The 12707-nt window shown below is 39.3% G+C and overlaps 1 protein-coding gene across 11 annotated transcripts in view; it reads left to right on the top strand.

Annotated features, from left to right (window-relative positions):
* Positions 1-12707, top strand: part of LOC308697242 (oxysterol-binding protein-related protein 7-like) — a 99415-nt gene that overhangs the window by 31714 nt on the left and 54994 nt on the right. For 5 of the 11 annotated variants that reach the window (XR_014030917.1, XR_014030918.1, XR_014030920.1 and 2 more), the window contains exons 11-14: positions 3137-3270; positions 3922-4014; positions 4093-4267; positions 4353-4642. Coding sequence is in view for 5 of the 11 variants with exons in the window: in XM_081376404.1 (XP_081232530.1) it covers positions 3137-3270; positions 3922-4014; positions 4093-4267; positions 4353-4642 (692 nt within the window). In the remaining 6 variants the exon portion in view is untranslated. The remainder of the gene's footprint in view (positions 1-3136; positions 3271-3921; positions 4015-4092; positions 4268-4352; positions 4643-12707) is intronic. The other 6 variants (XR_014030916.1, XM_081376406.1, XM_081376408.1 and 3 more) reach the window with 2 other exon arrangements.

Genomic DNA, 12707 nt, shown 5'->3' with positions numbered 1-12707 from the left:
CAGGTGTCTTTTATACAGGTAAATAGTTCAAACAGGTATTGTTAATACAGGTAATGAGTGGAGATCAGGAGGGCTTCTTAACCCTTAAGAACCTGAGCTAAAATAGGGGTTTTTCACAATTTAGTTTTTTTTACTGTAAAATTCTAAAACAATGTGCTATCTTCATGTGCAAGGTGTCATCTTTTTCAGAAAAAGATAAGCTTTCAACAAATTACAGTTATTGACCATTATTGTGTGTGGTGAGTTTGTAAATAGAATTTAAATAGACAAAAATAAAAAAAACGAGAATAAATGTACTGATTTGTATTTAGAAAACCCCCCCAGAAAAAATCATGAACGAAAGAAACTAACACTTTAAAGTTGAAAAATGAACTATAATACATATATACAAGTCTTTATTGTGACATTGAGTTGCACAGTTTTCATTTAGGACACTTTTTTTCATACACGCACACATACAAATGCACGCATTTCACAGGCACGCACACATACACATGCACGCACTACATGCTTAGATACGTGAAAGAGTAACGGCCATCTGCCTCCCAAATTTCATTAAATCATCCCAATCCCCTCTTCTGCTGTCTAACACTTCTTTCGCCATGTATTTGTTCGTTTCTTTTATTCGGCGTCACCTGAAGATTAAATAGATATACAAATCTCTGAACATTTGGGTAAATACAACATGATTAAATGTGGAGATGATTCAAAAGAGGCGTCAAAACGTAAAAAAATGCATGCATTTGTTATGCGTCTCATTTTATGAACGTTACCCTCAAATATATGTAAGTTACTGCTATGTGAGCTCACAATATAAGGCACAGATTAAATGCAATTTTTATCTGTAATTTAATGCAAATGCGAGTCTTTTTCATTTGTACTCGAAAACAGGAACCATTTTGCGTTAGTTGGCAGATTACAAATGGAAATGGATCGCATAAATATCTGTATAAAATTACAATTTATATTCTGGCATTTATTTTAAGTGCAGCCTCGTTTATCATATTCACATTGTTGCACATTGGGATTAAAGAGAACATTTTTTTTTTTGTTTAATTTTAAGTTTGATTCAATTAGTTGCCAAAATAAATTGCAACAATCCTATGTTAAACATTCAGTCTTTATTTCAGTTGCAAGTCTATGAAGCAGATCTTACAGTCTAGGATTAAGACAATTGTAACAATATTAGCTCAAAGGGGAAATATTAATAACTCATAATTACCAATTATGATTAATTATTAATATTTGGGTCAGTTAATTAGATTAACTTGAGGTAGCTAAATTAATATTACAATCAATTAATCAGTTCCAACAAACTCTTTTGATTATTCATTTATTCTAAGAAAAGTGTATCTTTCATGGCCACCGAAATATAATTATTTCCTAGCATGTACAGGGCTTAGAGCATGTAACAAGATCAAGATTGTAAAATGGACTGTTGCAAGCAGAGAATCAGAAACCAAATACATATTGTGCACAAGTTTTATTAACTAACTCACAAACATAACTAAAACTAAACATACATACATACATTCATGTATACATACATACATGCATAGGTAAAATGGTGAGTGATATGGAAACGGAAACAGGAAATGGAACTATGGAAAGGGTCTATTTAACGATGAAAAGAACCATCAGCTTATAATTTTCAGAGCACCTCATTAAAATAATACTTGCATGGTCTGTGCAGTGGACAATTCTTGAAGTGGTTGAAAATTGAGTTTGTTGATGGGTCCGTGAGTGGCAAATGTCACTGTACAAGTTGCAGTCGTTTTCTTCTCTGCTGGATGGAGAAAATATGATGAACTTGCATGGTGGTTTCGACGCTGTTGTGGTTGAGAGAGTCCTTTTTCTCCTGAGGAAGCACATGGCTGTTGTGAGTCGAAGCCTGCAGCCCGGGCGTGCTGAGGCCACGGTGGACAGCACAGCATCCTGAAGTGCCGAGAATGCCAAGAGTTGATCGTTACCCGTTCAGTGATGGTAAGGTTGCAGTTTTCTGGATTGAAGAAAAGGCAGTCTGACTCCCTTTGGGAGCATGAAGGCATAGCAGGCGGTGCTCAGGCCTGCTAGGCCCTTGGGCCCCAGTGGAGGAGGGTTTCCCCAGTATCAGCAGAAGCCACAGTTGAGGCCAGAAGAGAAGAGAGGGAAGGGCTAGCGAAGAGGCCTTTTAAAGCTTGACAAAGGGCATACCTTGCAGGGCTGGCTCAACCAATCAGAAAGGGGGAATTTCTGAGGGGAGTTTCCTCTGTGGGGAGGATTTATGACGCTATCTCAAGTGTGGTTAGACATCTGCCTTACCTCTTTTCTGTTCATTAATGCTCAGATAGATATAACAAACCCACACTGCATTCTAAGAGAAGGTGATGTGCATCAAAGTGTGAGTCATTAAATGAGGATTAATTAGATAGGAGACATGATACAGGTAAGGTTACATTGACCGTTGGTTGTATAATAAAATACATACCATAGTATATACATAGTACACAAGACAGTCAATCATTCACACAGTTTCTGGGATGCATGTTCATTTATAGATCAGTTCGTCTATGATTAATGCAGCAAAGTCTGTATTAAAGATTGTTTCTGTCTTCCCATTGTCTCTCTCTTGAGCATGTGGTTACATTCTTTTACACCCATAAAACCAACTTATCTGATCGTGGTAGGACCTTATTGCCCTGTTTGGGGGATGGGACCACAGATCCCAGAGTGAAGTTTAAAGATTTTTTGGTACATATACCAAATAATTGTCTGATTTGTCTCAGTCGTTACACAATTGTAATTGAGTGAAGTTGATTTTCGAAGTGAAGTACTATTAATTGTATTCAGTTGTGCTGTATAGGCACTAAAACAGTTTAGTACTTTTTAGTCAAACTTATTTTTGTTGAATAAACATTTCTGTGCCACCCCTAGGAAAATATCCTGACTCCGCCATTAAAGCTAATAGGGATTACAAGTGAAAAGGGAAAATTATTACATTTTAAAGCATTCCTGTGAAAACAAACCTGAAGAGAGACATGCAGCTAATGAATGCACCAAGATTGACCGTAACTGCTTGATCAAGCGATGCATGAAAGTCAAGTGTGTACTGGGAGATTAAATGTGTTTTTTGGGGTTTTGGTCTCTGTCTTTATAGTACATGCATCTTTAAAGTCCATCCATGAATCCCTGGCTCTGGAGCGTGAGCGTGTCAGACAGGCTTGGGCCGGACCAGACCTTCGGCAGTCAACCTCAGATCAGTTGGCCACATTGTGCACGACCCTTTCAGAGGTAAATTGTTGCTCACTGTTCAAGATGTTTCTGGTGTGTATACTTATGACTACAGCGTGAGCTGCTATTACTATTGTCACCTATAAACAAGATTTTTGTTACTGCAGACTGAGGGATGAGCTAAATATTTTGTGGTAATTGAAAGCATGTTAGCCCTTAAAATCACATGCTCATACATTTGCTTTGCCAGGCAGAATTTAGATTTTTTATTTTTTTTTTTCATTTAATGTGAGGAATGAATTTAAATTATAGGTTGTGTGTGCTGTCTGTCTTGTATGCTGTCTTGCTTTTTAGCAAGTCAAGTCACCTTTATTTATATTGCGCTTTATAGAATGCAGATTTTTTTCAAAGCAGCTTTACGGTGATAACTGGAAAATTGTGCATTTCGGATGTTGTTCAGCTGAAGTCAGTTCAGTGTTGATTCAGTTCTGTTGTAAAGATCATCAAATATTAATTAGTTAATTTAATTTATAAAGCAGTTCTGCAAAAAAATTGTCATTGTCCGGCTCAGTTCAGTTCTCATACAACAGCATCAGTACAATCAGATCAACAATATTGTTGAATATTAAGTGTCCCCAACTAAGCAAGCTAGAGGCGACAATTTATTATCCTTAAATTGTATCAGTTTGTGACTGTTTATTTTGTTTTTAGCTGGAGCTGCAGTCACGTTTAACCAGAGTTCACTCTGTGTCACTGTCATCCGATTCCTCAGATGAGTCCTACTGTACGGTGCGTCAGGATCAGGTGTGTGCTTCCCCATGCCCTATGTGTTTTAAAGTAAATGTTTTTATTTATTCCAAAAATGTTTTTGTTATTATGCAGCCCACCCAGGCTCAGGACCATAAGCTGTATCGTACACCCTCAGTGACTGACTCTACAGCTGAGTATTTTGATGCCAGTGAGGTGGTTTGTGAGAATTTGTCTGAAAATGAAATGTCTGACGAATCTGGTTTGAGTGATGTCACCACAAGCAACTCTGAACCAGAGGAAGGTCACAGTACGTCTACAATTACTGAAAACTTAAGGTGTTTTTAGTTTTTTGCACATTCACCCATTTATTGGTATGTTACTTCATTTTTCAGCAGCTGCAAATGAGAAGTACAGAGCCTGTGTTTCCAGCGCAAAAGATTTGCCTTCTAATGCTCTGAAGGTCACTGGACGGCGCACAGTGCTTCCTGCACACAGCACAGATAACAGCCATATTGGAATCCTTACCATCCTGTACAACAACATTGGGAAGGATTTGTCACGGGTCTCCATGCCAGTGGCTCTCAATGAACCGCTTAGTTTATTACAGCGTGTCAGTGAAGAGCTGGAATATTCTGAACTCCTGGATATTGCCAACCACATAGATGACCCTTACAAAAGAATGGTAAGGGCCTGGTGCATCATACATTTTATCCTAACAGTGTGTGTGTACCATAGAATATATACTTGGATGCCTTATTAGCAGCTGTTACTATGGGCCGCTATTTCACATTTTTCACATGTACAGTTGTGTTAAAAATTATTCAACCCCCCCAATGTTGTAAATGGTTTTAGGGAATTTAGTGTACGTTTGTAATTGTATTCAGAATGAAATCCTACAAGGACTTCTTAAAGAACCATATGCAACTAAAATGACATCAATTGGTTTTGTAATACAGTAGTAAATGTTTCTTTTGTGAATTCTTCATTGACACAATTATTCAACCCCTTAAAGACTACCACTCTGAAGAACAGAGGTTCATTTAAGTGTTTTCAATCAGGTATTGAAAACACCTGTGGATGTCAGGGAGCAGCAATAAAGCCTAATAAGCACCAATTAGGCAGCTTTAAAATGACTGTGATACTCAGCTCCTTCTAGACATTTACTGGTGTGGTTACAAACATGGTGAAGTCAAGAGAATGGTCCAGGAAGACAAGAGAAGAGGTGATTACTCTTCACAGGAAGGGCAATGGCTATAAGAAGATTGCAAAGATGTTAAACATACTAAGAGACACCATAGGAAGCATCATTCGCAAATTCAAGGCAAAGGGCACTGTTGAAACGCTACCTGGTCGTGGCAGAAAGAAGATGCTGACTTCGACTGCTGTGCGCTACCTGAAGCGTAGAGTGGAGAAAAGTCCCCGTGTGACTGCTGAGGAACTGAGAAAAGATTTGTCAGATGTAGGTACTGAAGTTTCTGCTCAGACAATACGGCGCACCCTGCGTAATGAAGGCCTCCATGCCAGAACTCCCAGGCGCACCCCCTTGCTGTCTCCAAAGAATAAGAAGAGTCGACTGCAGTATGCCAAAAGTCATGTGGACAAACCACAGAAGTTTTGGGATAGTGTTCTGTGGACTGATGAAACAAAATTAGAACTGTTTGGGCCCATGGATCAACGCTATGTTTGGAGGAGGAAGAACAAGGCCTATGAAGAAAAGAACACCTTGCCTACTGTGAAGCATGGCGGGGGGTCAATCATGCTTTGGGGCTGTTTTGCTTCTGCAGGTACTGGGAAGCTTCAGCGTGTGCAAGGTACCATGAATTCTCTTCAGTACCAGGAGATATTGGATGACAATGTGATGCAGTCCGTCACAAACCTGAGGCTTGGGAGACGTTGGACCTTTCAACAGGACAATGATCCCAAGCATACCTCCAAGTCCACTAGAGCATGGTTGCAGATTAAAGGCTGGAACATTTTGAAGTGGCCATCGCAGTCACCAGACTTAAACCCGATTGAGAACCTCTGGTGGGACTTAAAGAAAGCAGTTGCAGTGCGCAAGCCTAAGAATGTGACTGAACTGGAGGCTTTTGCCCATGATGAATGGGCGAAGATACCCGTAGATCGCTGCAAGACAATTGTCAAGCTATGCTTCACGTTTAAAAGCTGTTATAAATGTAAAAGAATGTTGTACCAAGTACTAAGATTGAATTTCACTTGGGGGTTGAATAAAACTGATAATAATGTGAGCACAGAAAAGACATTTGTGGTTATTTCATTATAAATGTTATGTTATATTTGTCTGACCTACACGTGCCTCTTTGATTTAATTGTAAGCAGGATGACTGAATGATCAAAATCAATGTCAAACCGGCCAAAACAATCAATTTCAGTGGGGGACGGGGGTTGAATAATTTTGAACACAACTGTATTTGTTTAGAGCTTTTCACAATACCTATTGTTTCAAAGCAGCTTTATAGAAAATGTATGTGTCTACATTACAATTTAGTGATCTGCTAACAAATGTTTGCTAACAAATGATTAGGATATTTAGAAATATTTAGCATATGCTTCATCTGAAGTCTTCGCAGGAGTTGGTGTTGTCTCTTCACATGTGTTGGGGCATCTGAAGTCTTCATAAGAGGCTAGATCCAAACTGGAGCTAACATACTCTCTAGTTACCTTAGGATGGGCATTCCGAGATGAAATAGAAAAGCAAGTGGAAATAAGTAGCGTATCTGCTGTTCAAAACAGAAAAGCAAATGGAAATAATTAGCGTAGCTTCTGTTCATAACATTTTAAAGCAAATATAATCATGTGCATTTGATCTGATATAACGGTAGTATAAGGTTATGAGATGCATTATGTGAATGCTTGGTTAAAGAGATGTCTTTAATCTAGATTTAATCTGAGCCCCGAACATTACAAGGAAGGCTATTCCAGAGTTTAGGAGCCAATTGTGAACACACTCTCCCTCCTTTAGTGGACTTAAATATCCTAGTTACTATCAGAAGCCCCGATTTTTGTGATTTTAAAGAACATGAGGGATTGTAGGGCAATAGAGGATCCATTAAATGCACAGGAGCTAAACCGTTTAGGGCCTTATAGGTCAGTAGCAATACTTTGTAATTGATACGGAACTTAATAGGTGGCCAGAACTCATAAAATTGGTGTTATATGATATTTTCTTGACCTAGTAAGAACTCAAGCAGCTGCAATTTGGACTAATTGTAGCTTGTTTATTGAGGATGCAGTACAACCACCTAGTAATGCATTACAGTAATCTAGTATAGAGGTCATGAATGCATGAACTAACTTTCTGCATCAGAAACGGATAGCATGTTCCGGAGCTTAGCTGTTTCTGAGGTGAGACTGAATTAGTCTGGCTTTGTTGCACTTCAAGCTACACTTTGAGCTACAGTACGTGAAACCTACAGAAAGACAAAGAGATCCAGAGTAACAAAGCCAAGATAACCCTTACCTTAGATGAGGATTGCATGTCTGGTGCCTTCTCCGCGAACGCCGAGGCAGCCAACCTGAGGTCTGAGCTCCGTTCCATAGAGGCCCTCCTGGATGATGTTCTCCGGCGACAGTCTTTACTCCTCTCACGGGTGGATACACTACATCCAGCTTCTAAACCCGGCGCCATGGATGATGCCGCCAAGGTCCCCGCCAGTGTCGTTACTGTGACCGATCCACTGAACACCTGCAAAACAGTCGGGGCGAAGGACGGCCGAAGGGGTTCTCTTCCCTTTTTCTCTCCGGATGATGACGAGAGCCTCCTCACTCTTTCAAACTTTTATGCACCACTGGAGACACTTCAAGGGGCTGGCCTGGAGGTCGAGTTTGAGGCTACGAACTCCCCATTATACTCTACGGAGAAACAGCCTACCGTAAACATTATATCTACAGCCCCGGCCGCGCAGTCAAATGCTGGGCGTTTGCCTAACCCTGCGAGGCCGGGCAAAACTTCCATCCACAAGTCGAGAAAGCGGTCCACCTTTCCCATGCCTACAGAATGATGTGAAAAGCGCCGACGCTGCCTCTCTTCCTCCGAAGTTAGTGGCGACATCGGTTGTGCTCCACCGGTGTTTCCACCTGCAACAGATGCTAGGCCAGGCTTCTCTGCGTCGAGTGATGACGTCATACACTTGGGGTCCTTTTCTCGACTTTCTGACCTTGCGACAACTGCTGGTGCTGAGCCAGCAACGCCCCCTGGCTCTCGGGAGCCTCAGTCTTCTGCCACACATATAATTCACCAGAATCTCTCTTCCTATATGTATAACGACACCTCACTGCCACAAGTCCTCCTGCTTGGTGACTTCCATCAAGGGAATTAAACTTCCAGCTTGTATCACCTATTGTCTGTGTAATGGTAAGATTGGTGATTTCATCAAGCTTTTGCTTAAACTCCTTCACTCACATACATTTGTCAAAATAGTCGTCATACATACCGGGACTAATGAGATAATGGACAGGCAATCAGCCAGACTGCATTCAGACCTTGAGGAACTATGTTTTCAAATCGAATCCTTGGGAAAGCGCTGCATTCTATCTGGTCCTCTCCCCTCTCCTTCCATGGGCTCTGAATATTTTAGTCGTCTCTATGGACTGCATCAATGGCTATGCCACTTCTGTCTGGCTGCTGGCTTTAATTTTATTCCTAACTTTGACTCCTTTTGGACCAGGCATGACCTTTTTAATGCTGACAGCTGACCAAGCTGCTCACCTCCAACCTAGTGAACTATATAGCCTTTGGTATTGACTGACATAATGCTCAGCCTGATCCTCCTCCAGTCTGCCCTCGTTCTACCCAGCATAGTAATCATGATAATATAAACTTGACTTTTTACTTTTAACTGAAACCTGGCTTGACTCATTAAACTATAATACTACCCTAATTGAATCTTCTCCCTCCGATTACAACTTCATAAGTGTCAACCGTGAAAATAGACGTGGGGGAGGAATAGCTAAAATCTTTAAAGCTTTTTTTCAGTGTCAACAGTCATCCTATGGTGACTATGCTGCTTTTGTGCTGTCCTTAAAAGTTGTCCAAAAATCCTGCTGCTAACTGTATATAGACCTCCTATTTTACCAGTTGCAGTCTTCCTTGAAGATTTCTGTGAATTGCTCTGTGAAATCTGTGTTCACTTTGACAACATTGTTATATCAGATGATTTCAACATCCATGTAGATAACCCTGAAAAAAAACCTTTCTGGCGCTGATCGATGCCTTTAATCTGACACAACACATACAGGGCCCCACTCACTTTCAGGGCCATACACTCGATCTTGTCATCACAAAGGGTGTAAGTGCCTCTACATCTGTTGTGGATTTAGCCTTATCTGATCACTGTTGTATCTTTATTGAAGTCTGCTAGTCCTCCTATCGTCAGAATAACTCCATTATGATCAGAAAGAGAGCTATAAATGACAAAACTTGTGTTCTTTTTGAGCAAGCACTCTGAGTCCAAAAGCCCATTCCCAAAGACAGCTGATAACTTGCTGGAAGATTTTAACTTAAGAATGACAAATATAATGGATGACATTGCTCCTTTAAAACTGAAAAAATCCACTGGCAAACAGAAAGCTCCATGGACGAATGACCCGTCAGTTAAACTGCAAAAGAATCATCACTATCATCAACAGTAAAGCAAATAATCTCCACTATCATCAACAGTAAAGCAAGTAACACTTGTGCGCTATTCTCCACTATTGAGAAGCTAACAAATCCCTCCCCTCATCTGGCTCCTGAACTACTCTCAGTTGATAAGTGCAATGAATTTGCCTCTTTTTTTTTTTTTGAGCAAAGTAGAGAACATAAGACATTATATCTCATATACGTCGCATAGCATCTCTCACTTTGAATCACCAACTAGTCTGAGAGATGAGCTCAGCACTCTTTTAAATTTCAGCCCTGTTGACTTTGACACTCTTGAAAGGACTGTACAAAGTCTAAGTTCCTCTACATCTGAGTTGGACATTTTACCCACTAGCTTTTTCAAATATGTGCTTCATCTAATAGCAACTGATGTGCTTTTAATAATTAATGCTTCTCTACTGAGCGGCGTATTTCCCAAGTCCCTTACAATGGCCGTTGTAAAGCCTTTATTTAAAAAGAACAACCTGGATGGGTCTGTCCTTAACAACTACAGACCCATATCAAATCTACCTTTCATTGGCAAAATAATTGAAAAAATTGTTTTTAATCAAGTGTCTGCTTTTCTGACCTCAACTTCCTGTCTTGATCTCTACCAGTCAGGTTTTAGAGAATACCATAGCACTGAAACAGCCCTGGTTAAAGTAGTCAACGACATTCGGCTAAATAATGATGCCGGAAAAACCACTGTTCTTATGCTGTTGGACCTCAGTGTGGCGTTCGACACTGTTGACCACAGCATACTAGTAGAAAGACTTGAATGCTGTGTGGGTCTCTCTGGCTCGGTCATCTGCTGGTTAAAGTCCTATTTAGAGCATAGGAGTTTTTATGTGTCTATTGGTCATCATGCCTCAGCTCCTATGTCCCTAACATGTGGTGTCCCTCAGGGTTCAATTCTTGGCCCTCTTTTGTTTAATTTGTACATGCTCCCGCTTGGCCAAATTATGAAGAACCATTCCATCAGTTACCATAGTTATGCAGATGACGCACAGCTATACCTATCCTTGTCTCCCAATGAGTTTGCTCCCCTTGAATCCCTTTACCATTGCCTTAATCAAGTTCAAGACTGGATGTCTAAAAACCTTTAATTAAACACAGACAAAACTGAAGTAATTATCTTTGGGAAAAAGGATCAGAGACTAAAGACTTATTGACAGCGACCTAAGCTTCAATAGCCACATGAAGGCAGTCACAAAATCGGCTTTCTATCACTTAAAAAACATTGCGAAAGTTAAAAACTTCAAATTACCGGTAGACTTAGAAAAGCTTATTCATGCGTTTATCACCAGCAGGGTGGATTACTGTAATGGTCTTTTCACTGGTCTCCCTAAAAAAAAACAATAAAACCTCTTCAAATTATCCAAAATGCAGCAGCAAGGCTATTGACCAGAACCAAAAGAAAAGATCATATCACACCAATTTAAAAATCTCTACACTGGCTACCAGTGATCTATAGAATTGATTTTAAAGTCCTTTTTCTTGTTTTTAAATCACTAAATGGCCAAGGACCTCTCTATATAGCAGAGATGTTTGAAACATATAGCCCCTCAAGATCACTTAGATCAGCAGGAAAACTCCAACTGGTACAATCCAGCGCCCATACTAAGCAGGGAGAGGCAGCCTTTAGCTGCTATGCGGTCCGTCTTTGGAACAGTCTTCCTATAGACATTAAGACCTCTCCCACCATCTCCATTTTTAAATCCAGACTAAAAACAAAACTCTTCTACGATGCCTTCGACTAACCCTCCCTTGCACCTGTGGTCTGTAAGCTTTTATGTTTGTGCTTGTTATATCTGTGCTGTTTTTTTGTTTGTTTTTGTTTTTATTTATCTGTTTTGTAATTATTTGTTTTGCTTTTCTGTGTATTATGTTCCCTGTGAAGTCCCATGTTTTAATTTTATTCAAATTATTTAACTTTTTGAATCGATTGACATGACATTTTATCTGTTTTTAACTATATCTTAATTATGATTATGTAAAGCACATTGGGCTACCGTTCTGTGTATGAAATGGGCTATATCAATAAACCTGAACCTGGAAGAAGGCTGTTTTTGTAGCTTATGAAATATGATTTTTGAAAGACAAGTTTCTGTCTAATATAAAGCCCAGGGGGTGTATTACAGAAACTTTATATCTTTAAGTTAAGATCTGACAAATTAATTTGATTTTTCACACATCTGTATTACAGAAGCAAATGTTATGTTGATTTCGGATTATCTTATCTTACAAAATCATATCTGTAGTTAGGAAATCTTAAACCCCTCCATCGAGTTCGGTAATCAATTCTCAGGTCTCTGTTACCAAGCAACCAACTATGCGCAAACAGCTGCTGTGAAGTAAAACGGAAAAACTCAGATAATAGAAATAACTGAGATTAAAATGGAGAATCAAAATAAGTGGTGCTTTTCATTAAGTATAGTTTTGATAAGCTTGGCAGAAAAGGCAAAGCCTTTTAATTAGCCTTCTAATTATTTGTCAGAGTTTTGTTGTCAAAGTGCGGCACATTATTTGGGTGTTCACAAAGTCTTTCCACCATTAAACTTCTGTTCTTCATCTTGTTTTTAGATTTTTTTTTTTTTTTTTTTTTTTTGAGTTTAGGATGCTTCTGCAATACCATTTTCCTATCTGTAGTTAAGATTATGCACTTAAGAAATGTCATTTTTTAATGGCTTTTGTCCTAAATGAGGTACTAACTGAAATTGCATGGTTACCAAACAGATAAGATAGAATTCTAAATTTAGGATCTTTCTGTAATGCGCCCCCAGGTCTTTGTATTGAAGCGAATTAAGTTACAGTACATCCTTCTAAATTGAAATTATATTCTAAGAGATTCAGTGTACAGGTTTTTGGTCCATTAAGTAATACCTTTAGTCTTATCTGAATTTAATATAAAATATTGGATGACCTGTCATTTTCTACACACTCTGTCAACTTGGATAATTTTATATATTTCATCATGACCAGATGAAATCTCTGAGTATCATCGGCATAACAGTGGGAACTAATTTCATGTTTTCTTATACCATTTGGCAGCATATATATTGAAAATAGTAGAGGGCTAATGCAGATCCTTGCTTGTCTTAGATTGTTC

The sequence above is a fragment of the Scardinius erythrophthalmus genome, assembly GCF_964197995.2.
Source record: "Scardinius erythrophthalmus genome assembly, chromosome: 10".
NCBI classification, from domain to species: Eukaryota; Metazoa; Chordata; class Actinopteri; order Cypriniformes; family Leuciscidae; genus Scardinius; species Scardinius erythrophthalmus.
The sequence above is the reverse complement of the archived record's forward strand: the minus strand, read 5'-3'. Positions and strand labels throughout refer to the sequence as shown.